General features: G+C 44.6%; 1 protein-coding gene and 2 long non-coding RNA genes across 3 annotated transcripts; all 3 read right to left on the bottom strand.

Annotated features, from left to right (window-relative positions):
• Positions 1-7747: 7747 nt before the first annotated feature.
• On the bottom strand, positions 7748-8704 carry LOC134970269 (uncharacterized). Its single transcript, XR_010189749.1, has 3 exons — positions 8548-8704; positions 8281-8471; positions 7748-8192 (listed from the first exon to the last, which is right to left on the bottom strand). It is a non-coding gene; the product is annotated as an uncharacterized LOC134970269 (long non-coding RNA).
• Positions 8705-12383: 3679 nt separating this feature from the next.
• LOC134970268 (uncharacterized) lies at positions 12384-13340 on the bottom strand. The gene is made up of 3 exons (XR_010189748.1): positions 13184-13340; positions 12917-13107; positions 12384-12828 (listed from the first exon to the last, which is right to left on the bottom strand). It is a non-coding gene; the product is annotated as an uncharacterized LOC134970268 (long non-coding RNA).
• Positions 13341-22131: 8791 nt separating this feature from the next.
• On the bottom strand, positions 22132-26750 carry LOC134968796 (E3 SUMO-protein ligase KIAA1586-like). The gene is made up of 8 exons (XM_063944279.1): positions 26723-26750; positions 26312-26470; positions 25796-25954; positions 25538-25696; positions 25281-25439; positions 25085-25182; positions 22697-24985; positions 22132-22313 (listed from the first exon to the last, which is right to left on the bottom strand). Exons 1-7 carry the CDS (start codon positions 26748-26750, stop codon positions 22748-22750), a joined length of 3000 nt encoding a protein of 999 aa, XP_063800349.1. The 3' UTR covers positions 22132-22313; positions 22697-22747.
• Positions 26751-27031: the final 281 nt, after the last annotated feature.

Here is a 27031-nt window from a genome sequence, read left to right as displayed (position 1 = left end):
AAACTTAATATCCACTTGCTGTAAGGGTTCAAAATATGAAGACTGTAAGAAATCTAAAACCAGATTCAAGTCCCATGGCGCTGTAGGTGGAATGAATGGAGGCTGTACTCTGAGGACACCCTGCAGAAAAGTGTGTACCGACGGCAATAGAGCCAATCGTCTTTGAAAATAAATTGACAACGCAGATACCTGCACCTTTAGTGTAGATAAACGCAGTCCTCCATCTAAGCCCGTCTGTAGAAATAACAAAAGACGGGATAACTTGAAAGATTATGTCGGAAACTTCCGAGTTTCACACCAACCTATATAGGCACGCCAAATTCTGTAATAATGAGCTGCCGTAACTGGCTTCCTAGCTCGTAACATGGTTGGTATAACCGATTCTGGAATGCCCTCTCTTCTTAAGAGGGCGGTCTCAACAGCCACCCCGTCAAACGCAGCCGCGCTAAATCGGGGTAAAGGAACGGACCCTGTTGTAACAAGTCCGGACGCAGAGGGAGCGGCCAAGGTTCGTCTGCGAGTAGTCCGCGGAGATCCGAGAACCAAGCTCTCCGAGGCCAATGAGGCGCCACTAGTATGACTGTGACAGCCTCTCTTTTGATCCGTTTTAGCACCAGAGGGAGCAACGGAAACGGTGGAAACAGATACACAAGGCTGTATGGCCACGCAACGGTGAGAGCATCCACCGCCACTGCCTTTAGATCTCTTGTTCTGGACACATACTGGAGCGTTTGGTGATTGTGTCGAGACGCCATCAGGTCCACCTGAGGATAACCCCATCGCTGAACCAACATGTGAAACACTTCTGGATTTAATGCCCATTCTCCTGGATGAAAATCCCGACGACTGAGATAATCCGCTTCCCAGTTGTCCACTCCCGGAATGAACACGGCCGATAATATCACCTGGTGGTATTCCGCCCAATTGAGGATTCGAGCTACTTCCCGCATTGCCATGCGGCTTCTCGTTCCTCCTTGCTTGTTGATGTATGCGACCGCCGTCGCATTGTCTGACTGCACTTGGACAGTCTGAGAGCGAAGCATGTGCACTGCTTGTCGTAGCGCATTGTAAATTGCGCTGAGTTCCAGGACATTTATAGACAGCAATCTTTCGTGATCCGCCCAGAGACCCTGGAGCTGACAATTTTGAACTACCGCTCCCCAACCTCTGAGACTGGCGTCCGTCGTTAGAATTATCCAATTCCAGCCGCCGAACAGTCTCCCTGCGGTTAAATTGTGTTCCTTGAGCCACCAGAGTAGAGACACCCTTGCCCTTGGCGACAACCTCACCCTGTGGTGAATCTGCAGATGCGAGCCCGACCACTGTGCGAGCACATTCAGTTGAAATGGACGCGAGTGAAATCTTCCGAACTGAAGTGCTTCGAAAGCTGCCACCATTGTGCCTAAGAGGCGAATGCACAAATGTACAGACACTGTGCGTGGCTTGAGCACTAATTGTACTAGATGGCGTAGAATCTGTACTTTCTGTTGTGGTAGGTAAATTCTTTGATTGACCGTATCGAGAATCATACCTAGGAATTGAAGGCGTTGAGACGGAATTAGATGTGATTTCTTGAAGTTGACAATCCAACCGTGGTGAACCAGTACATTGTACGTTAGCAGCGCATGTTGGAGAAGCATGTGTTGAGACGGAGCTTTGATGAGCAGATCGTCTAAATACGGAACTATTGTCACTCCCAGGGATCTGAGATGAGCTATCATCACAGACATCACTTTGGTGAATACCCGAGGCGCTGACGACAGACCAAACGGTAGAGCCTGACCCGCAATCACGGAACGCAGAGATTCCATCGTGAATCTGTAGTAAGTTACGTACTGATTGAGACCCTTTAAGTTCAATATTGGTCTGACTGAGCCATCCGGCTTCGGTCCCACAAACAGACTTGAATAATAACCCTGACCCTGTTGATGTACAGGGACCGGAATCAAAACTGCTGAATTCAGTAGGGACTGAATGGCAATTTGCAGAACCGCCCTCTTGTCGTCCGACAGAGGCAATCCTGTCTTGAAAAACCGCAGAGGCGGAAGACAGTCGAACTCTATTTTGTAACCTTTTAACACTAAATTGCGGATCCACCCATCCGCGGATGTGTGGAACCACGCCAAATGGAACGTCTGAAGGCGTGCTCCCACAATCGGAGAACCGAGATGGGCTGGTAGCCCGTCATGCCACTGGTTTGTCGGTAACCTTAGCGTCCTGGCGACTTGTGTTGGTTTGTTGGAAACCACGTCCACGTCTAGCAGGCGTGGCTGTTCCTCTGCCACGTCCTCGAAAGGACTGAGGTCTAAAGGATTTGAACGAAGGTCCAGCGTACCTCCTTCTTGGTACTGGTGGAGGCAATGGTAAGAAAACCGACTTACCTCCCGTAGCCTCAGCAATCCATGCGTCCAATTCAGGACCAAACAACTTCTTGCCATCGTAAGGCAACGCCTCTATACCTCGTTTGACTTCTGCCTCCGCTTGATAAGCACGCAGCCAGAGTGCTCGTCGTGCCGTAACTAGCGACGATGAAATACGAGAAGTGAGCTGACAGACGTCAGTAGACGCTGTACAGAGATACTCTGCAGCCTCACACATTTGATTTGCAAGAAGTATCAGGTTTTCGTCATGTAAGGCAGATTTGAGTTCTGTAATCCATATTATGAGCGCCTTAGTGACCCAGATGCCAACCAAGCCAGGTCTCAGCATCACTCCTGCTGCTACATACATGGACTTTAGCATAGTTTCTATCTTGCGATCTGAAGGGTCTTTAAGCGTAGTAGCCGCTGGCACTGGTATGGTTAATTTCTTGGTAAGCTTCGACACTGACGAATCAACTATTGGTGGATTCTCCCATGTACATGTTACAGAGTCTGGAAACGGGTAACTAGACTTAAATCTGCGAGGTATAGAAAACCGTTTATCTGGATTCTGTCGTGTTTCTACTAACATCTGATTAAGAGATTCCGAGACAGGAAAACTTATTGGAGTTCTTTGTCGTTTAGTAAATACGACCTGATCATTTGTGAGAGGCTCCTCAGTTTAGTAAACCTCAGAGACTGACGCACCGCTCTGATGAGATTATCAATGCCGGAGCTGTTAAAATCCTCACTCTCTGACTCCTCTTCGCCCTCCTCACCCTCATCTTGTTCCGTGAGGTCTGGCATGGAATCGTCAGAATGCAACATAGCAGAAACTGGAAAATCATAAGACATATGAAATTTATCCCGTTTACCCAAACTGGATTTAGACCTTTCGCAAGGCTGAGACGCCTCCGGTAGTTCTGGCGGTCTCACCCTAGACTCAGATCTTGCCGTTTCCCGCTCTTGTCGAGCGGCGGCCAATTCTGATTGCAACCCAGCCAGTACATTGGCTAGCATTTCCCAAGGAGGGTTCGGTGAGGAAATTGGCTGTAAAACCGGAGCAGAAATTGTATTCTGAACCGAATCCACAAAACATACTTTACATGTGGTAGATCCACTTTGCAATTATGCTTTTTAGTTTTTGCTGGTGCCTTACTCATTATGGTGACAGACAATACAATACACAAAAAAAAACAGACACTTGCACGACTCAGTAAAATAGTAGTAAGGTGTCTCTATATATATATATCTGGCCAAGTGCAGTACACGTGGCCAGTACTATGAAATGTGATCCCAAATTCCCACTAACACCCCCGCGCCTCCGGTGGAGTAGAGATGTAGTACTGGAACGTTCTGGAATCACAGCAGGAAGACACAGGAAGCATGGTTAAAAATGGCTGCCATGCTTACACTTATAATCACAGTGCAGATTCTATTCTTAACTGATATTATAAACAGCCTGTGTAAAATCCCTGCCAGTATAAAACAGCTTGTCATACTGCTGATGCTGCTGCTTTCCCTTCTATTCTGTTATTAGCCCCTGTAATGACCCCCCCCCCCCCCCCCGCCACCCTGTCTGCTCCATTGCAGTGCGGGCCGGGCAGCGGGTAGCGTGGGGCCGCCAGCGGGAGCCGGGAAGCGGGATGGGGAGCGCGCTGTGAAGCGCTATGAGTAGCGGTGGGCTCGGAGAAGCAGCGGCCTGAGCAGCGGTGGGGCTCGGAGAAGCGGCGGCGGGCGGCCGTCAGTAGAGGGATCCCAGCGCCTGAAATCAATGTCCCCACACCTCGGGGCGGCAGCGGGAGCTGACCGCCCCGTACACATACCTTCACTCCTGCTGCTTGTGATGAGGCTCCGACGGGGCTTCTGTACAAGCGCCGGCCAGCCTGTGTGCAGGAGATCTCTGTGTGGCTGTGAGGGTGCTCATTCAGTGAGGACCGACACGCCACTGCTGCTATCAGCAGCTTGCACTATCCCTGACCCTGCCTTTTGGAAGGGGAAAAGGGATGTGTATAAAATAGAAAAAATATTCAAAAAAAAAATAATAATAATTCAAAGTAATTGTGGACTCAGCCACAGAGCTGTTACTACTTCGAGCACAGAAAAAACACTGAGGTACTCGGGGATATGGAGGGGTGGAGTCAGGGCCGAAACTAGGATTTTTGTCACCCGGGGCAAGGTAGTCATTTGACACCCCCCCCAAAAAAAAAAAAAAAAGATTTTTTTTTTACAATAAATAAATAAAAAAATAAAAAAAATAAACATTTTAAAATAAATAAATGAATTAAAAAAAAAAAAATATATATATATATATATATATATATATATATATATATCTCTTTCAGAACTTTTTTACCTGAAAAATTGCCTTTTCTAACATAAATTTCATATCCAGGAAAAAGTGTCCCCATTTTACACATTGCGGCAGACACGTGCCCCCATTTTACACAGTACGACAGGCAAGTGTCCCCATTTTACACATTGCGGCAGACAGGTGACCCCATTTTACACATTGCGGCAGACAGGTGTCCCCATTTTACACATTGCGGCAGGAAAAAGTGTCCCCATTTTACACATTGCGGCAGGAAAAAGTGTCCCCATTTTACACATTGCGGCAGGAAAAAGTGTCCCCATTTTACACATTGCGGCAGACACGTGTCCCCATTTTACACAGTACGACAGGCAAGTGTCCCCATTTAACACATTGCGGCAGGAAAGTGTCCCCATTTTACACAGTACGCTGGCAAGTGTCCCCATTTTACACATTGCGGCAGGAAAAAGTGTCCCCATTTTACACATTGCGGCAGGAAAACGTGTCCCCATTTTACACATTGCGGCAGGCACGTGTCCCCATTTTACACAGTACGACAGGCAAGTGTCCCCATTTTACACATTGCGGCAGACAGGTGACCCCATTTTACACATTGCGGCAGGAAAAAGTGTCCCCATTTTACACATTGCGGCAGGAAAAAGTGTCCCCATCTTACACATTGCGGCAGACAGGTCCCCATTTTACACATTCCGGCAGGTGGTGGGGAGAGGGAGGGAGAGAGAGAGAGAGAGAGAGAGAGAGAGGGGCTGACTTACATTTGAAGCGGTTCTCGCCGCTCTTCAGCCGCCTCTCCCTCCTCGTCTGCGCGGCTCCCCCTTCTCCCTCCTCCCGAGTGCCCAGCTCGGGGGGGCGGGGTTTCACGGAATGACGCGTTTGCGTCGTGACGTCACGACGCAATCGCGTCATTCCGCGAAACCCCGCCCCCCGAGCTGGGCACGCGGGAGGAGGGAGAACGGGGTTTCAAAGTACAAAGAATAGGGAGAGGGTGTTAGGGGGTCTCGGCGCCCCCTCCAATCCGGCGCCCAGGTCGCCTGCCCCCCTAGCCCCCCCCCTAGTTTCGGCCCTGGGTGGAGTGTTCTAAATTTAAATATTCAGTGCTGTTTCCTACGGAAGCCGTCCATATCCCAAGAGTACTCCAGTGACCCCTAGTGGATGAAAAAGAAAAACCTTTTCCTGTAAATGGGACAGGACGATGTATAGGGAACATCGGAGCCATTAAACATTGACACTGGATTACCTGAGGCCATAGTCATTTCTATAATGGGGGCAGTGTGTGCGGTACACACGGGCCCCTAGGACAGGGGGGGGCAGGGCTGCCATCAGAAATTATGGGGCCTGGCAAAATAAGCAGCGCCCCCCCCCCCAAAAAAATAAAAAAAAATAAAAAATGTCCACACAGTTTTGCCCCCAGCACCATATTATGCCCCACACAGTAATGCCCCAGTACTTGCTCATTGGGGTATTGCTTGTCAGGGGTTCTGCTCGCCTCCCTCCCTCCCCCCCTGACGCTGCTGCAGACTGTTTGGCAGCATGCTTCAAGTAAAATTTATGAAAATGTCCTTTCCAAAATGGCCGCCGCCTCGGAGGAGACAGTTATTAAAGATACTAGAGCCTTCTCTAGTATCTTTAATTACTGTCTCCTCTGAGGCGGTGGCCATTTTGAGAGGGACATTTTCATTAGCCTGCGGGCTAACAATGGCAGTGGCGGCGGCAGGAGGACGTACGGCGGTAGGCAGCGGCATGAGCGGCCTGGGCCCTCCCCTCTCTATTAGAGAGGCCAGGCTCGGGCCAGCTTTGCCTGCAGCAACCCCCTGATGGCGGGCCTGGGGGGCCTACACCGCACACACTGCACCCATATAGTATTTTTACCCCTCGGCCATTTCCGAGTGATTTGCACATTCGCACTGGTGATGTCCCCGGGAACAAGGCGCGGACGCCATGTTCCTGGAGACTTGCGCATGCGCAGTAGAATCTGGCATTATGCAAGAGTCTACTAGCTGCCGGAGAAGAGGAGGCCCACAACGGAGGCTGCACACAGGTCACCTCCTCTCTTAAAACGCCCCTGCCTGAGGCACAGAATCTAATGTATAGTTACCTATCCTCCAGGATCCTGCGGGAGACTCCAGTTTGAATCTCATATCTCCTGCTACCCTGCATTATAAAGCAAATCTCCCGATTCTTTGGATTCTTCACTGCAGCCAGGGTTCCACCAAGGGCAAGGAGAGTGACTTCTGTCCAGGCTCATCAGCCTCCGCAAATCCTTATAGCATACCTCAGAACAGTGCAGCATGGTGTTACTAAGGGTCCCCTCCCCCCTCTCCAGGGAAAGTGGGCAAGTCTCCCGAAGCCACCCGCACTCCGCTGTCCACTAACAGATTAAAGTGGACGAACCAATTGGCCGATGACGCGATTTGCTCTCATCGTAGCCAAGCCCCATGCTATGCAATGCCGGTAATCTCAGCATTGTATAGCGGGGACGTGGCTATGGTGACAAGAATGCGCAGTCACGCCCCCACCCACAGCCTCTTGTGCCGCCCCCCACCCTCGCATCGCCGCCACTGTGCCAACCTGGCTGCTATAAAGTCAACAACTGAAACAACGGTGTTCCTTCCAACTCAGTCAGCCGTTATAATTAGTATACATATTCATTGTATAAGCACCAGTGTTAGTAAGTACGCTCAATAAAAGCAGTTTAAATTGAATATAAATGTAATACTTATTTGTATCTGCTTTGGAAGGTGTTCTATACCGTCCTTTACATGGGATATGTTTCCACATGGCATCCTAGAACAGCCTTCTTAGCCCACTCCTACTATATTGCAGTATTACCAGTGCTTAAAGTGGTCCTAGAGAGGTGGTGGAACTCACCCCCCTTGTCCTATCCTTGGTTGCCACACCCCCGACCCCTCCCACCTGGCAGATACCACACCCCCAACTCCTCCCACCTGTCAGATGCCACACACCCCTGCCCCTCCCCTTCAAGTATATCCATTGTTTTTGCATTTGATGTTGGACTTTAAATTATAAAGCCATACAGTATATGTTAATCAGCTGTTCTTTTATTTTTTAATTTTACAAATCACAAGATTTTTTTTATCCTTAAAAGATATAATATAGAAAATCATTGTAATTTCACAAAATTTGTATTTACAAACACACCCATTGCAGCGTTACTAGAACATTTTTCTCATCAGTACATTTGATCCTGTGCTAAACAGGATCTTATGAACTTTTAATAGGTCACATTCTGGTGTTAGTGTATTTTTAATGTAATGATATAAAATAAAGGTTTAATGCAAATCACAATTAGTCTAATTACCAGGTGACAGAGTCCTCTTATGGTGGTCGTTGCCATTGCCAGTTGACAAAATCTTTTGATGGTGGTCGTTGCCATTGCCAGGTGATGGAGTCTTAATACAGTGGTCGTCTTTGGAAAGTTCTCCCCGCAGAGGAAGTAGGGGATGAGTGGTCAGGCTGTTATGTTGGCACTGTGGATGGAGCTGAACATGAAGAGAATACTGTGTTTTATATAAACTTTTAAGGCTTGGTGGGGGAAGTTACACACAGAACACCACTAGTGATACTTACCACATTGAGTCTGTGATTCCCTGGTGACGAAGTCTTTTGATGGTGGTCATTGCCATTCCCAGGTGACTGAATCCTAACAAGGTGGTGGTCTTTGGAAGGTTCATCCCGCAGAGGAAGTAGGAGATGAGGGGTCAATTTGTTAAGTCTGGATTTTCCACAATTCTACGTAAGGAGTTTCAAAACCTTATGAGCTGAAAATGGAGAATATGGTATTTTAGAAAAACTTTTAAAGGAAGTTACACACAGAACACCACTAGTGATACTTACCACATTGAGTCTTTGATTCCCTGGAGACGAAGTCTTTTGATGGTGGTCGTTGCCATTGCCAGGTGACGGAGTCTTAATACAGTGGTCGTCTTTGGAAAGTTCACCCCACAGAGGAAGTAGGAGATGAGTGGTCAGGCTGTTATGTTGGCACTGTGGATGGAGCTGAACATGAAGAGAATAGTGTGTTTTATATAAACTTTTAAAGCTTGGTGGGGGAAGTTACACACAGAACACCACTAGTGATACTTACCACATTGAGTCTGTGATTCCCTGGTGACGAAGTCTTTTGATGGTGGTCATTGCCATTCCCAGGTGACTGAATCCTAACAAGGTGGTGGTCTTTGGAAGGTTCATCCCGCAGAGGAAGTAGGAGATGAGGGGTCAATTCGGGTTGCAGGGATTTGCCTGCCCCAGTGCTTTTATAACATTGTCCTGTTCCTAAAGGAGAGTAAACATTAGGGAGGATTGTACATGTCATACAATTACATATTATTTGAAAATTAATAAAACCATGGCATCAGATCTACCCACAGAACCCTAAAATATTAATCTGATTCCCCTCATTAAATGCCCCTTAAATATGGATGGTATAAGAAAGGTGCCTTAGCCTCTTCTCTTAAACTGAGCAACCTGAAGACCAAGCCATTCTATATGAAGATACTGTATGGCAGCTATTGGTCCAGTCATTACACTGCCTAACCCTAATGGAAACAACCGCATTCAGGGGACCCTATAGCATGTAAAAGATGCACTTTAGTGAGTGAGATCAATGTATATAATGATTAGGACAAAGCAAGAATTAGCAATAATGTTTGACTCGCCTATAACAAACGCCACAAGTGCTGGAAACTGGAGCTATCCTCTTTTCTCCGTCGTGTTAGGCAGACATCTTGAAGAGCACTTCGTCTGCCTTTTGCTAACCAAGATTTCACATAAGGCACTGGATTCCATAAGTGAAGTGGAGGACCACATATGCTAATCATCATAAGTTCTGCTAGGTGAGGAATGGAAAGAGAACTCCTTATCTTGGTAGCTATTATGTTCATCACACTGAAACCTCTTTCACATTCTGCATTGCTAACTGGCACCGTTTGTATGCAGTGGAGAAGTGGCAACAAATATGATGGTACACTTTTGCCTCCGTTGTGTTTGAAGTCTCGGAAAGCCATCTTTGTTTTTCCAAAATTAATTTGGAAACGGTCACATAAGGTTTTCAACTCTTTTTCACCAAACTCCATTGGCAAGACATCAGGCCAGAAGTCTTTGTAAATAACTTTAACAACTTCGTAAAACTTTTTGTCTTCTGATGACAGACAGCGATTTTCAATATTAAATTTTAGGCTAGCATAAAACTGTCCACGTCTGATGGTTTTTACTTTCGAATTTTTAATAAGTTCTACTCCTTTGAAATGTCCTGTCGAGATAGATTCAGAAGCCTCATTTGAGAACATTCCTGTTACATTGTCAATGCGTGACTCAAAAACATGAACCTGCCTCACTAATAGCCTTTGAGCTTTTACTAAGTGAATATTTCGGTCTTGTAAAGCTAATGAAAGGTCACGAAGTTCTGACAGAGCATCACACATTAAGGCTAAATTCATAAGGAACTCCTCACTTTGCAATTGCCTACTCAATGAGTAAAACTTTGTGCTTTCTTTACTTTTGCATTGCACCTGCAATCGCGTCATTCCGCGAAACCCCGCCCCCCGAGCTGGGCACGCGGGAGGAGGGAGAACGGGGTTTCAAAGTACAAAGAATAGGGAGAGGGTGTTAGGGGGTCTCGGCGCCCCCTCCAATCCGGCGCCCAGGTCGCCTGCCCCCCTAGCCCCCCCCCTAGTTTCGGCCCTGGGTGGAGTGTTCTAAATTTAAATATTCAGTGCTGTTTCCTACGGAAGCCGTCCATATCCCAAGAGTACTCCAGTGACCCCTAGTGGATGAAAAAGAAAAACCTTTTCCTGTAAATGGGACAGGACGATGTATAGGGAACATCGGAGCCATTAAACATTGACACTGGATTACCTGAGGCCATAGTCATTTCTATAATGGGGGCAGTGTGTGCGGTACACACGGGCCCCTAGGACAGGGGGGGGCAGGGCTGCCATCAGAAATTATGGGGCCTGGCAAAATAAGCAGCGCCCCCCCCCAAAAAAATTAAAAAAAAATAAAAAATGTCCACACAGTTTTGCCCCCAGCACCATATTATGCCCCACACAGTAATGCCCCAGTACTTGCTCATTGGGGTATTGCTTGTCAGGGGTTCTGCTCGCCTCCCTCCCTCCCCCCCTGACGCTGCTGCAGACTGTTTGGCAGCATGCTTCAAGTAAAATTTATGAAAATGTCCTTTCCAAAATGGCCGCCGCCTCGGAGGAGACAGTTATTAAAGATACTAGAGCCTTCTCTAGTATCTTTAATTACTGTCTCCTCTGAGGCGGTGGCCATTTTGAGAGGGACATTTTCATTAGCCTGCGGGCTAACAATGGCAGTGGCGGCGGCAGGAGGACGTACGGCGGTAGGCAGCGGCATGAGCGGCCTGGGCCCTCCCCTCTCTATTAGAGAGGCCAGGCTCGGGCCAGCTTTGCCTGCAGCAACCCCCTGATGGCGGGCCTGGGGGGCCTACACCGCACACACTGCACCCATATAGTATTTTTACCCCTCGGCCATTTCCGAGTGATTTGCACATTCGCACTGGTGATGTCCCCGGGAACAAGGCGCGGACGCCATGTTCCTGGAGACTTGCGCATGCGCAGTAGAATCTGGCATTATGCAAGAGTCTACTAGCTGCCGGAGAAGAGGAGGCCCACAACGGAGGCTGCACACAGGTCACCTCCTCTCTTAAAACGCCCCTGCCTGAGGCACAGAATCTAATGTATAGTTACCTATCCTCCAGGATCCTGCGAGAGACTCCAGTTTGAATCTCATATCTCCTGCTACCCTGCATTATAAAGCAAATCTCCCGATTCTTTGGATTCTTCACTGCAGCCAGGGTTCCACCAAGGGCAAGGAGAGTGACTTCTGTCCAGGCTCATCAGCCTCCGCAAATCCTTATAGCATACCTCAGAACAGTGCAGCATGGTGTTACTAAGGGTCCCCTCCCCCCTCTCCAGGGAAAGTGGGCAAGTCTCCCGAAGCCACCCGCACTCCGCTGTCCACTAACAGATTAAAGTGGACGAACCAATTGGCCGATGACGCGATTTGCTCTCATCGTAGCCAAGCCCCATGCTATGCAATGCCGGTAATCTCAGCATTGTATAGCGGGGACGTGGCTATGGTGACAAGAATGCGCAGTCACGCCCCCACCCACAGCCTCTTGTGCCGCCCCCCACCCTCGCATCGCCGCCACTGTGCCAACCTGGCTGCTATAAAGTCAACAACTGAAACAACGGTGTTCCTTCCAACTCAGTCAGCCGTTATAATTAGTATACATATTCATTGTATAAGCACCAGTGTTAGTAAGTACGCTCAATAAAAGCAGTTTAAATTGAATATAAATGTAATACTTATTTGTATCTGCTTTGGAAGGTGTTCTATACCGTCCTTTACATGGGATATGTTTCCACATGGCATCCTAGAACAGCCTTCTTAGCCCACTCCTACTATATTGCAGTATTACCAGTGCTTAAAGTGGTCCTAGAGAGGTGGTGGAACTCACCCCCCTTGTCCTATCCTTGGTTGCCACACCCCCGACCCCTCCCACCTGGCAGATACCACACCCCCAACTCCTCCCACCTGTCAGATGCCACACACCCCTGCCCCTCCCCTTCAAGTATATCCATTGTTTTTGCATTTGATGTTGGACTTTAAATTATAAAGCCATACAGTATATGTTAATCAGCTGTTCTTTTATTTTTTAATTTTACAAATCACAAGATTTTTTTTATCCTTAAAAGATATAATATAGAAAATCATTGTAATTTCACAAAATTTGTATTTACAAACACACCCATTGCAGCGTTACTAGAACATTTTTCTCATCAGTACATTTGATCCTGTGCTAAACAGGATCTTATGAACTTTTAATAGGTCACATTCTGGTGTTAGTGTATTTTTAATGTAATGATATAAAATAAAGGTTTAATGCAAATCACAATTAGTCTAATTACCAGGTGACAGAGTCCTCTTATGGTGGTCGTTGCCATTGCCAGTTGACAAAATCTTTTGATGGTGGTCGTTGCCATTGCCAGGTGATGGAGTCTTAATACAGTGGTCGTCTTTGGAAAGTTCACCCCGCAGAGGAAGTAGGGGATGAGTGGTCAGGCTGTTATGTTGGCACTGTGGATGGAGCTGAACATGAAGAGAATACTGTGTTTTATATAAACTTTTAAGGCTTGGTGGGGGAAGTTACACACAGAACACCACTAGTGATACTTACCACATTGAGTCTGTGATTCCCTGGTGACGAAGTCTTTTGATGGTGGTCATTGCCATTCCCAGGTGACTGAATCCTAACAAGGTGGTGGTCTTTGGAAGGTTCATCCCGCAGAGGAAGTAGGAGATGAGGGGTCAATTTGTTAAGTCTGGATTTTCCACAATTCTACGTAAGGAGTTTCAAAACCTTATGAGCTGAAAATGGAGAATATGGTATTTTAGAAAAACTTTTAAAGGAAGTTACACACAGAACACCACTAGTGATACTTACCACATTGAGTCTTTGATTCCCTGGAGACGAAGTCTTTTGATGGTGGTCGTTGCCATTGCCAGGTGACGGAGTCTTAATACAGTGGTCGTCTTTGGAAAGTTCACCCCACAGAGGAAGTAGGAGATGAGTGGTCAGGCTGTTATGTTGGCACTGTGGATGGAGCTGAACATGAAGAGAATAGTGTGTTTTATATAAACTTTTAAAGCTTGGTGGGGGAAGTTACACACAGAACACCACTAGTGATACTTACCACATTGAGTCTGTGATTCCCTGGTGACGAAGTCTTTTGATGGTGGTCATTGCCATTCCCAGGTGACTGAATCCTAACAAGGTGGTGGTCTTTGGAAGGTTCATCCCGCAGAGGAAGTAGGAGATGAGGGGTCAATTCGGGTTGCAGGGATTTGCCTGCCCCAGTGCTTTTATAACATTGTCCTGTTCCTAAAGGAGAGTAAACATTAGGGAGGATTGTACATGTCATACAATTACATATTATTTGAAAATTAATAAAACCATGGCATCAGATCTACCCACAGAACCCTAAAATATTAATCTGATTCCCCTCATTAAATGCCCCTTAAATATGGATGGTATAAGAAAGGTGCCTTAGCCTCTTCTCTTAAACTGAGCAACCTGAAGACCAAGCCATTCTATATGAAGATACTGTATGGCAGCTATTGGTCCAGTCATTACACTGCCTAACCCTAATGGAAACAACCGCATTCAGGGGACCCTATAGCATGTAAAAGATGCACTTTAGTGAGTGAGATCAATGTATATAATGATTAGGACAAAGCAAGAATTAGCAATAATGTTTGACTCGCCTATAACAAACGCCACAAGTGCTGGAAACTGGAGCTATCCTCTTTTCTCCGTCGTGTTAGGCAGACATCTTGAAGAGCACTTCGTCTGCCTTTTGCTAACCAAGATTTCACATAAGGCACTGGATTCCATAAGTGAAGTGGAGGACCACATATGCTAATCATCATAAGTTCTGCTAGGTGAGGAATGGAAAGAGAACTCCTTATCTTGGTAGCTATTATGTTCATCACACTGAAACCTCTTTCACATTCTGCATTGCTAACTGGCACCGTTTGTATGCAGTGGAGAAGTGGCAACAAATATGATGGTACACTTTTGCCTCCGTTGTGTTTGAAGTCTCGGAAAGCCATCTTTGTTTTTCCAAAATTAATTTGGAAACGGTCACATAAGGTTTTCAACTCTTTTTCACCAAACTCCATTGGCAAGACATCAGGCCAGAAGTCTTTGTAAATAACTTTAACAACTTCGTAAAACTTTTTGTCTTCTGATGACAGACAGCGATTTTCAATATTAAATTTTAGGCTAGCATAAAACTGTCCACGTCTGATGGTTTTTACTTTCGAATTTTTAATAAGTTCTACTCCTTTGAAATGTCCTGTCGAGATAGATTCAGAAGCCTCATTTGAGAACATTCCTGTTACATTGTCAATGCGTGACTCAAAAACATGAACCTGCCTCACTAATAGCCTTTGAGCTTTTACTAAGTGAATATTTCGGTCTTGTAAAGCTAATGAAAGGTCACGAAGTTCTGACAGAGCATCACACATTAAGGCTAAATTCATAAGGAACTCCTCACTTTGCAATTGCCTACTCAATGAGTAAAACTTTGTGCTTTCTTTACTTTTGCATTGCACCTGTTCTTGAAAATGCTTGAACAACACAGGATATGAACGCCATATAGCATATACTGTTCTGAAACTTGAGGCAACCCATCTGGTATCAAGTACACGACCTACACTTAAAACAATGTCATGGAGTTCTGCTGAACACTTCTGTAACTCTCTCAAATTCTTTGGACAACGGCTGTATAGTGTATACAGACTATCTACAAAAGACTGAAAGTGAAATATCTCTGTGAGATCCTTCACTGTATCTGAAACAGCTAGCTCTAGGCGGTGGTTTAGGCAGCGCCAACTGATGAGGTTTGGAAACTCCTTACGTAGAATTGTGGCAACTCCAGACTTAGAACCAAGCATTACTGCTGCTCCGTCACTTCCAAAACCAATTAGAATTTCTGACAAAAGACTTTTTGATAAGCCATGTTTGCTCAGAGTGGCTAGTATGGAATCATAAATGCCCTGGGCTGTTGTACTTTCAAGCTCAACTAAATCAAGAAAAAAAGTTGTGGGTTGGCAATCTTCAGAACTTTCACCTGCCATTGCCACCATAATTGCTCGCACATATAAGATCAGTGTGGTTTTTTTAGAGACACTTGTGCTTTCATCAACTTGAATGCTGACTTTTGGTTTTAAGGTTACTATATTCTGAATGAGTCGCTTTCTCATTTCTGATGAAATATGAGTAACTATATCTGTGCATACAACGTTGCTCTGCAATATTTTTCCTAGATCACATCCATTGGCTTCCTGTAGGTCAATTAACTGTGGATGATCTGTGAATGGACGGTTATTTTTAGCAACATGGTAAGCAGTTCTGAAAACTCTTACAGTTGTTTGAATATGTTCGTTGTATTGTTGGGCAACTAACTGTGGTAAAACATTATTGTTTTTTTCCTGTAACATCTTAACTGCTGCCTCATGTGCTTTTGAATAACGGTGGTCATGAATTTTTTTACGCAGCGATAATTGCTGCTTTGATTTTGTGTCACCATACGGACCTACATTGCTTGTTGCCCATTCTACGGATAATGTTTTACTACATCCACGTAATGTTTCAGCCCCAGATCCTAGTGTCTGAACTCTAGCACAAATATCACACCCAATTTTTCCTTTGGATATTTTTAGCCAGGCATATTTATCTTTAAACTGGGATGCCTGTTCATCTGTCCAGCAGTCGGGTATGGAACTCTCATTTTCATCTCGTACTCTTTTCTTACGCTGTTCACAATCTGCATTTATCTGTTCAACACTTGGGTCTATGGTACTCCCACTCGCATCCTCTGAAGCACCATGATGGGACTCGTCACTGTCACTAATTTCAACACTTTCTATTTCGATGACTTCCTTATTTTTTGGCTTGAAATAACTTAGCAAATTTCTTTTCATTATGTATCTGTGAATTAGCTTGCGATTACTTATTATTCCAAAGACTGTCTTTATTGTACACAGGTCCTAGCCTGGGACAAAAATATATAGTTTTATTACCACTTTGTATATTACAATTACTTAAAAAAAAAAAAAAAACATTTCTTCAGGAGTGTGACTTACTGTGCTTCCATCCATAAACGGCAAGCAAATGGGCAGCGAGTTCCACTGTATGGAGATGCAAAGATCGGCAGGTGTGATGTCCTTTCTGTACACGGGTCCTATGAAAAAGAATAGACATTTTTACTACCACCTTGTACACGAATTGCACATTTAAAAAAAACAAAAAACAAAAAGGATCTTTAGGAGAGTGATTTACCGTGCTTCAGTCTGTGAACGGCAGGCAAATGGGTAGCGAGTTCCACTCTACGGTGACGCAAAGATCTGCTTCCATCCAACGGCAGGCAAATGGGCAGCGAGTTCCACTGTATGGAGATGCAAAGATCGGCAGGTGTGATGTCCTTTCTGTACACGGGTCCTATGAAAAAGAATAGACATTTTTACTACCACCTTGTACACTAATTGCACATTTAAAAAAAAACAAAAAACAAAAAGGATCTTTAGGAGAGTGATTTACCGTGCTTCAGTCTGTGAACGGCAGGCAAATGGGTAGCGAGTTCCACTCTACGGTGACGCAAAGATCTGCTTCCATCCAACGGCAGGCAAATGGGCAGCGAGTTCCACTGTATGGAGATGCAAAGATCGGCAGGTGTGATGTCCTTTCTGTACACGGGTCCTATGAAAAAGAATAGACATTTTTACTACCACCTTGTACACTAATTGCACATTTAAAAAAAAACAAAAAACAAAAAGGATCTTTAGGAGAGTGATTTACCGTGCTTCAGTCTGTGAACGGCAGGCAAATGGGTAGCGAGTTCCACTCTACGGTGACGCAAAGATCTGCTTCCATCCAACGGCAGGCAAATGGGCAGCGAGTTCCACTGTATGGAGATGCAAAGATCGGCAGGTGTGATGTCCTTTCTGTACACGGGTCCTATGAAAAAGAATAGACATTTTTACTACCACCTTGTACACTAATTGCACATTTAAAAAAAACAAAAAACAAAAAGGATCTTTAGGAGAGTGATTTACCGTGCTTCAGTTTGTGAACGGCAGGCAAATGGGTAGCGAGTTCTACTCTACGGTGACGCAAAGATCTGCTTCCATCCAACGGCAGGCAAATGGGCAGCGAGTTCCACTGTATGGAGATGCAAAGATCGGCAGGTGTGATGTCCTTTCTGTACACGGGTCCTATGAAAAAGAATAGACATTTTTACTACCACCTTGTACACTAATTACACATTTAAAAAAAAAACAAAAAAAGGATCTTTAGGAGTGACTTACCGTGCTTAAGTCTGTGAACGGCAGGCAAATGGGTAGCGAGTTCCACTCTACGGTGACGCAAAGATCTGCTTCCATCCAACGGCAGGCAAATGGGCAGTCAGTTCCACTGTATGGAGAAGCAGAGATCACCTGGTGTGATGTTTTTTATGGAAAAACTTACCTTTGTTATCTCTTTCTTCGAGGTCCATAAATATACAGTTTTATTACCACTTTGTACACTATAATTACAGATTTAAAAAAAATATCGAAGAGTGACATAAATCAAGAGTAAACAATTTGCTCATAGAAAAAACTAAGCCATAAGCACAAGAAAATATAGAGAAAATTGCATTTGCAATTCAGTGATAGTTAAATATAAAAAGCAGATATAAAATGAAAAAATAGAAAGTGGTCAATAATGCAAATTTGCTAAAGCAAATCTGCATTTTTTAATACATTGTAAAAATGCGTGCACCTAAAAACTGCAAGCTATTAGAATACATGTTTTGTGACACTGGCTGAGTACACATGACTTTTCTTCAATACACGACATAGAAGTGTATGAGAAAGTGGGTAAATTATACTGAACCCCTAAGAAGAAGCAATTGAGATACTGTTGCAGGACCATATGGTAGTATGTTAGTGGCCATAAAGAAAGTACTGGAGGTTATTAAAATGGTATTAAAAATGGTATTAAAAATATATTTTTTAATGTTGGAAAATGACAACTAGAAAGTTTTTTATCAAGCAAATTAATAACCTTTTCAGCAATTTGCAGTACAGAAAAATGTTACTAAAGTGATTTTTCAGTGATTGCAGATTAATTCCATATCCCTTACACCAGGCATGCCCAAACTGCGGCTCTCCAGCTGTTGTGAAACTACATATCCCAGCATGCCCTGACACAGTTTTGCTGTCAGAGAATACTAAAGCTGTGTCAGGGCATGCTGGGATGTGTAGTTTCTTAACAGCTGGAGGGCCGCAGTTTGGACATGCCTGCCTTACACTATCCACGCTAGTATAAAATTCACCCCACATGCGCCTTAAACAAGACAAATGGAGGTGAGACAAGAGCTCTCTCTACCAGCAGGCAGCCTAAGCTTACACACACACACACACACACACACACACACACACACACACACACACACACACACACACACACACAGGTAAATTTACTAAGATGGAAGTTCTATTTAAGATGTGATGTTGCTCATAGCAACCAATCCGATTCTACTTCTCATTTATCTAGCACCTTCTAGAAGATAATATCTGAAATCTGATTGGTTGCTATGGGCATCATGCCATCTTAAATAGAACTCCCATCTTAGTAAATTTACCACATGCTCTGTTCCTGTGACCTCTCTACCAGCAGACAGCCCAATGCTTCTTTCACTCAGTGCCAGAAAGCCCCATTTATCAAACAATATTTATTTTTATTATTATCTTTTATTTATATGGCACAACAGGGGATCTGCAGCGCCCATTACAGGGTACATAAATGAGTAAAACAAGAAAAAAGCACTTTCAGTTTGAGACAATATAGGAAAACTACAAGGTATATACAGAAAACCAGATGTTTGGTGCACTCAAAGGCAGTACTGAGTAAAAGATACTGTAGTGTATGGAAGAGAAGGAAAGGCACATGAGGGGAGAAGGCCCTGTTCTTATGAGCTTACAATCTAAAAAATATTTGCAGCTAAGCCCCCCAAAACACCCATTTTTGGGGATTAGCCGTAAATTTTAAGTATCCTCCGTATGTCAGACAGAGGAATTGCAGCAGGTATATCAGATCCCTGCTGCAATCTAATTTCCTGCCGGCATCCGCATCCCCCATAGGTTTCTATTGGAGATACGATGCTGCCAGATGTATAGATAACAGGAATGAGAAGCATTCCTGTTATTGATCTCTGCTGCTACTACAATCTTCAGACTGTGGTAGTCCATTGTAGCTTATGGCCTACACTTAGGGCATGTAGTTCCAGCAGGATTCCCCGATTACCACACATGCAGTAACCCCGGCAGCACACTCAGCACATTGCTGGCTCCCTTCGGAGCCCCTGTATCTGTGGGGGTCAATCAGAGTTGATCGCTAGCTGCTTTGGTTCGCTGCGCAGCGATCAGGCAAAAAAACGGCACTTTTGCGCATGCGGCGCAATGCACACGCGCATCTTACTATTACAACGAACTATGTAGTTTCACACAAGGTCTAGCGAAGCATTTCAGTCGCACTGCTGACCGCAGAGTGATTGACAGGAAGAGGGCGTTTCTGGGTGTCAACTGACCGTTTTCAGGGAGTGTTCGTAAAAATGCAGGGCGTGCCAGGAAAAACACAGGGCGTGTTAGTGACATCAAAACAGGAACTGAACAGTCTGAAGTGATTGCAAGCGCTGAGTAGGTCTGAAGCTACTCTGAACCTGCACAAAAATATTTTGTATCCGCTCTGTGATCCTTTCATTCGCACTTCTGCTAAGCTAAAATACACTCCCATAGGGCGGCGGCATAGCGTTTGCACAGCTGCTAAAAACTGCTAGCGAGTGAACAACTCAGAATGACCCCCTGTATGCATTGGATGATACATTTGACCGATGTGATAGCATTCCACAGTGCGATCCTGGGTGCTATTGTCACACCCAGATTGCATTGAAAATGCAAACAGTGGTAAATGGGCCTCCCTTGAGCCATTTAACATTTATGTCCCCGTGAGCTCTCGAAGGTGGTCATTCCGAGTTGATCGCTCGTTGACGTTTTTCGCAGCGCATCGATTAGGTAAAAAAAATCGGCATTTATGCGCATGGTACGCAGCGCGCATGCGCTAAGTACTTTCACACAAAAGTTTGTATTTTTACCCAAGCTCGAGCGATGTTTTTCAGTCGCTCAAGTGTATGATTGACAGGAAGTGGGTGTTTCTGGGCAGCAACACAGCGTTTTCAGGGAGTGTGCTGAAAAACGCAGGCTTGCCAGGGAAAAACGCAGGAGCGGCTGGAGAAACGGGGGAGTGTCTGGCCGAACGCAGGGCGTGTTTGTGACGTCAAACCAGGAACTAAACTGACTGCAGTGATCGCAAGGAAGGAGTAGGTCTGGAACGTTCACATTCACTAACTGGATACAGAGTGTACTGTCTGTCCACAATTCCCCTTATATACAAGTGGACACAGAGGCAGTGCAGCTGTTACAAGGAGTTCACTTATAAGGGGACAGCCTGAGGCAACAGAAGGGGGGGGGGGGGGGGGTACACTGGTAGCAGCAGAGCAATGTAATAATATAATACTCATAGGGGACAGAGTAGACTGAGGCAGCATAAGGTGGAGGGGAGATACACTGGAAGCAGAGCAGGGTAATTTAGTATAATAATATGCAGTGGAGGTGGGAAGGGGAACGTTATAATAAATTATTATAGCACATTCCTATTTTTTTTATATTTGGACTCCATGATATAGCTGAAATAGCTAGGAAGGAGAAAGTTACTCAGTTTTAACTTTTACCAGTCTCTCTCCCAGTCAGTCTCCCTTCTATCAGCATCCGCATGGGCACTCTGTCAGAGCGGTGGCTTTTCTCCCGCCTCACAGCAGAAGACAAGGACACGTGAGGAGGAGGTGATGTGACGACATCACTCTTTCCCGCCGCCAGAAATGGGCGGGTTAATCTTTAGCACTGCCCACCCCCCTCTCACTACGTCCAGTGACACAGCACAGCCATAGCAGTAGAGAAGAAGCCAGTCTCAGCCTGACAGCCTGCACAAAGATAAACACTCTAAAACACTATATACAGCTAAGCTGCTGTGTCAGCCTGACACAGTGAGCTGAGTAGTCACAGTCACTCTGTCAGGGCTGCAGTGCTCACCATCACGAATGCGATTCACTGACCTGAGCCTCATTACCCAGGCGGCCGCCCCCCGTCTTACTGGCTGCCGAAGTGCCCGACTCTGCCCCCCTCCGTATTACTCCGCCCCCCATCCGCATTACTGGCTGCCGAAGTGCACGACTCTGCCCCCCTCCGTATTACTCCGCCCCCCATCCGCATTACTGGCTGCCGAAGTGCACGACTCTGCCCCCCTCCGTATTACTCCGCCCCCCATCCGCATTACTGGCTGCCGAAGTGACCGACTCCGCCCCCATCTCTCTGTGCTTATGACCGAGACTCAGACTATACATCTGCGATCTGCTTATGGCTGCAGTGCTATCAGCGCCTCCAGCAACACAGTAAGCAGCGAGAGAAGGGGGCGGAGTCGAGCACGTTGTCAGCCAGTAAGACGGTGACAGGGGGCGGGTGCTAGACGCCGGGTCAGTGAATCGCTTCCGTGACTACGGTGACTTCAATGCTGTTCATTGCTCACTCTGTGTGGGCTGGGGGCGCGGCAGAACATTGACTCATTGACTGTACATGTACAGACAGACAATAGTGCTGTGCTGTAGATATCCTAACTAACAACTTGAAAAAAGTGGGCGGGACGGCGGCGGAACTGCGTTCCGCCTCCAATTGCAAGTGCCGGAACGCAGTTCCGCCCCGTTCCGGCACACTTTAACCCCTGCTTACCACATTGAGTCTGTGATTCCCTGGTGACGAAGTCTTTTGATGGTGGTCATTGCCATTCCCAGGTGACTGAGTCCTAACAAGGTGGTGGTCTTTGGAAGGTTCATCCCGCAGAGGAAGTAGGAGATGAGGTGTCAATTCGGGTTGCAGGGATTTGCCTGCCCCAGTGCTTTTATAACATTGTCCTGTTCCTAAAGGAGAGTAAACATTAGGGAGGATTGTACATGTCATACAATTACATATTATTTGAAAATTAATAAAACCATGGCATCAGATCTACCCACAGAACCCTAAAATATTAATCTGATTCCCCTCATTAAATGCCCCTTAAATATGGATGGTATAAGAAAGGTGCCTTAGCCTCTTCTCTTAAACTGAGCAACCTGAAGACCAAGCCATTCTATATGAAGATACTGTATGGCAGCTATTGGTCCAGTCATTACACTGCCTAACCCTAATGGAAACAACCGCATTCAGGGGACCCTATAGCATGTAAAAGATGCACTTTAGTGAGTGAGATCAATGTATATAATGATTAGGACAAAGCAAGAATTAGCAATAATGTTTGACTCACCTATAACAAACGCCACAAGTGCTGGAAACTGGAGCTATCCTCTTTTCTCCGTCATGTTAGGCAGACATCTTGAAGAGCACTTCGTCTGCCTTTTGCTAACCAAGATTTCACATAAGGCACTGGATTCCATAAGTGAAGTGGAGGACCACATATGCTAATCATCATAAGTTCTGCTAGGTGAGGAATGGAAAGAGAACTCCTTATCTTGGTAGCTATTATGTTCATCACACTGAAACCTCTTTCACATTCTGCATTGCTAACTGGCACCGTTTGTATGCAGTGGAGAAGTGGCAACAAATATGATGGTACACTTTTGCCTCCGTTGTGTTTGAAGTCTCGGAAAGCCATCTTTGTTTTTCCAAAATTAATTTGGAAACGGTCATATAAGGTTTTCAACTCTTTTTCACCAAACTCCATTGGCAAGACATCAGGCCAGAAGTCTTTGTAAATAACTTTAACAACTTCGTAAAACTTTTTGTCTTCTGATGACAGACAGCGATTTTCAATATTAGATTTTAGGCTAGCATAAAACTGTCCACGTCTGATGGTTTTTACTTTCGAATTTTTAATAAGTTCTACTCCTTTGAAATGTCCTGTCGAGATAGATTCAGAAGCCTCATTTGAGAACATTCCTGTTACATTGTCAATGCGTGACTCAAAAACATGAACCTGCCTCACTAATAGCCTTTGAGCTTTTACTAAGTGAATATTTCGGTCTTGTAAAGCTAATGAAAGGTCACGAAGTTCTGACAGAGCATCACACATTAAGGCTAAATTCATAAGGAACTCCTCACTTTGCAATTGCCTACTCAATGAGTAAAACGTTGTGCTTTCTTTACTTTTGCATTGCACCTGTTCTTGAAAATGCTTGAACAACACAGGATATGAACGCCATATAGCATATACTGTTCTGAAACTTGAGGCAACCCATCTGGTATCAAGTACACGACCTATACTTAAAACAATGTCATGGAGTTCTGCTGAACACTTCTGTAACTCTCTCAAATTCTTTGGACAACGGCTGTATAGTGTATACAGACTATCTACAAAAGACTGAAAGTGAAATATCTCTGTGAGATCCTTCACTGTATCTGAAACAGCTAGCTCTAGGCGGTGGTTTAGGCAGTGCCAACTGATGAGGTTTGGAAACTCCTTACGTAGAATTGTGGCAACTCCAGACTTAGAACCAAGCATTACTGCTGCTCCGTCACTTCCAAAACCAATTAGAATTTCTGACAAAAGACTTTTTGATAAGCCATGTTTGCTCAGAGTGGCTAGTATGGAATCATAAATGCCCTGGGCTGTTGTACTTTCAAGCTCAACTAAATCAAGAAAAAAAGTTGTGGGTTGGCAATCTTCAGAACTTTCACCTGCCATTGCCACCATAATTGCTCGCACATATAAGATCAGTGTGTTTTTTTTAGAGACACTTGTGCTTTCATCAACTTGAATGCTGACTTTTGGTTTTAAGGTTACTATATTCTGAATGAGTCGCTTTCTCATTTCTGATGAAATATGAGTAACTATATCTGTGCATACAACGTTGCTCTGCAATATTTTTCCTAGATCACATCCATTGGCTTCCTGTAGGTCAATTAACTGTGGATGATCTGTGAATGGACGGTTATTTTTAGCAACATGGTAAGCAGTTCTGAAAACTCTTACAGTTGTTTGAATATGTTCGTTGTATTGTTGGGCAACTAACTGTGGTAAAACATTATTGTTTTTTTCCTGTAACATCTTAACTGCTGCCTCATGTGCTTTTGAATAACGGTGGTCATGAATTTTTGTACGCAGCGATAATTGCTGCTTTGATTTTGTGTCACCATACGGACCTACATTGCTTGTTGCCCATTCTACGGATAATGTTTTACTACATCCACGTAATGTTTCAGCCCCAGATCCTAGTGTCTGAACTCTAGCACAAATATCACACCCAATTTTTCCTTTGGATATTTTTAGCCAGGCATATTTATCTTTAAACTGGGATGCCTGTTCATCTGTCCAGCAGTCGGGTATGGAACTCCCATTTTCATCTCGTACTCTTTTCTTACGCTGTTCACAATCTGCATTTATCTGTTCAACACTTGGGTCTATGGTACTCCCACTCGCATCCTCTGAAGCACCATGATGGGACTCGTCACTGTCACTAATTTCAACACTTTCTATTTCGATGACTTCCTTATTGTTTGGCTTGAAATAACTTAGCAAATTTCTTTTCATTATGTATCTGTGAATTAGCTTGCGATTACTTATTATTCCAAAGACTGTCTTTATTGTACACAGGTCCTAGCCTGGGACAAAAATATATAGTTTTATTACCACTTTGTATATTACAATTACTTAAAAAAAAAAAAAAAAAAACATTTCTTCAGGAGTGTGACTTACTGTGCTTCCATCCATAAACGGCAAGCAAATGGGCAGCGAGTTCCACTGTATGGAGATGCAAAGATCGGCAGGTGTGATGTCCTTTCTGTACACGGGTCCTATGAAAAAGAATAGACATTTTTACTACCACCTTGTACACTAATTGCACATTTAAAAAAAACAAAAAACAAAAAGGATCTTTAGGAGAGTGATTTACCGTGCTTCAGTCTGTGAACGGCAGGCAAATGGGTAGCGAGTTCCACTCTACGGTGACGCAAAGATCTGCTTCCATCCAACGGCAGGCAAATGGGCAGCGAGTTCCACTGTATGGAGATGCAAAGATCGGCAGGTGTGATGTCCTTTCTGTACACGGGTCCTATGAAAAAGAATAGACATTTTTACTACCACCTTGTACACTAATTGCACATTTAAAAAAAACAAAAAACAAAAAGGATCTTTAGGAGAGTGATTTACCGTGCTTCAGTCTGTGAACGGCAGGCAAATGGGTAGCGAGTTCCACTCTACGGTGACGCAAAGATCTGCTTCCATCCAACGGCAGGCAAATGGGCAGCGAGTTCCACTGTATGGAGATGCAAAGATCGGCAGGTGTGATGTCCTTTCTGTACACGGGTCCTATGAAAAAGAATAGACATTTTTACTACCACCTTGTACACTAATTGCACATTTAAAAAAAAACAAAAAACAAAAAGGATCTTTAGGAGAGTGATTTACCGTGCTTCAGTCTGTGAACGGCAGGCAAATGGGTAGCGAGTTCCACTCTACGGTGACGCAAAGATCTGCTTCCATCCAACGGCAGGCAAATGGGCAGCGAGTTCCACTGTATGGAGATGCAAAGATCGGCAGGTGTGATGTCCTTTCTGTACACGGGTCCTATGAAAAAGAATAGACATTTTTACTACCACCTTGTACACTAATTGCACATTTAAAAAAAACAAAAAAAACAAAAAGGATCTTTAGGAGAGTGATTTACCGTGCTTCAGTCTGTGAACGGCAGGCAAATGGGTAGCGAGTTCCACTCTACGGTGACGCAAAGATCTGCTTCCATCCAACGGCAGGCAAATGGGCAGCGAGTTCCACTGTATGGAGATGCAAAGATCGGCAGGTGTGATGTCCTTTCTGTACACGGGTCATATGAAAAAGAATATACATTTTTACTACCACCTTGTACACTAATTGCACATTTAAAAAAAACAAAAAACAAAAAGGATCTTTAGGAGAGTGATTTACCGTGCTTCAGTTTGTGAACGGCAGGCAAATGGGTAGCGAGTTCTACTCTACGGTGACGCAAAGATCTGCTTCCATCCAACGGCAGGCAAATGGGCAGCGAGTTCCACTGTATGGAGATGCAAAGATCGGCAGGTGTGATGTCCTTTCTGTACACGGGTCCTATGAAAAAGAATAGACATTTTTACTACCACCTTGTACACTAATTACACATTTAAAAAAAAACAAAAAAAGGATCTTTAGGAGTGACTTACCGTGCTTAAGTCTGTGAACGGCAGGCAAATGGGTAGCGAGTTCCACTCTACGGTGACGCAAAGATCTGCTTCCATCCAACGGCAGGCAAATGGGCAGTCAGTTCCACTGTATGGAGAAGCAGAGATCACCTGGTGTGATGTTTTTTATGGAAAAACTTACCTTTGTTATCTCTTTCTTCGAGGTCCATAAATATACAGTTTTATTACCACTTTGTACACTATAATTACAGATTTTAAAAAAATATCGAAGAGTGACATAAATCAAGAGTAAACAATTTGCTCATAGAAAAAACTAAGCCATAAGCACAAGAAAATATAGAGAAAATTGCATTTGCAATTCAGTGATAGTTAAATATAAAAAGCAGATATAAAATGAAAAAAATAGAAAGTGGTCAATAATGCAAATTTGCTAAAGCAAATCTGCATTTTTTAATACATTGCAAAAATGCGTGCACCTAAAAACTGCAAG

Source organism: Pseudophryne corroboree, chromosome 11, assembly GCF_028390025.1.
Source record: "Pseudophryne corroboree isolate aPseCor3 chromosome 11, aPseCor3.hap2, whole genome shotgun sequence".
Classification (NCBI taxonomy): Eukaryota; Metazoa; Chordata; class Amphibia; order Anura; family Myobatrachidae; genus Pseudophryne; species Pseudophryne corroboree.
The sequence above is the reverse complement of the archived record's forward strand: the minus strand, read 5'-3'. Positions and strand labels throughout refer to the sequence as shown.

Coding starts and splice junctions, on each gene's coding strand:
- LOC134968796 (XM_063944279.1), bottom strand. CDS start 26,750: ATGGACCTCGAAGAAAGAGATAACAAAG. Junction 26,471..26,722: donor CGAAGAAAGAGATAACAAAG/GTAAGTTTTTCC, acceptor TCTTTTTCATAG/GACCCGTGTACAGAAAGGAC. Junction 25,440..25,537: donor CGTTCACAGACTGAAGCACG/GTAAATCACTCT, acceptor TCTTTTTCATAG/GACCCGTGTACAGAAAGGAC.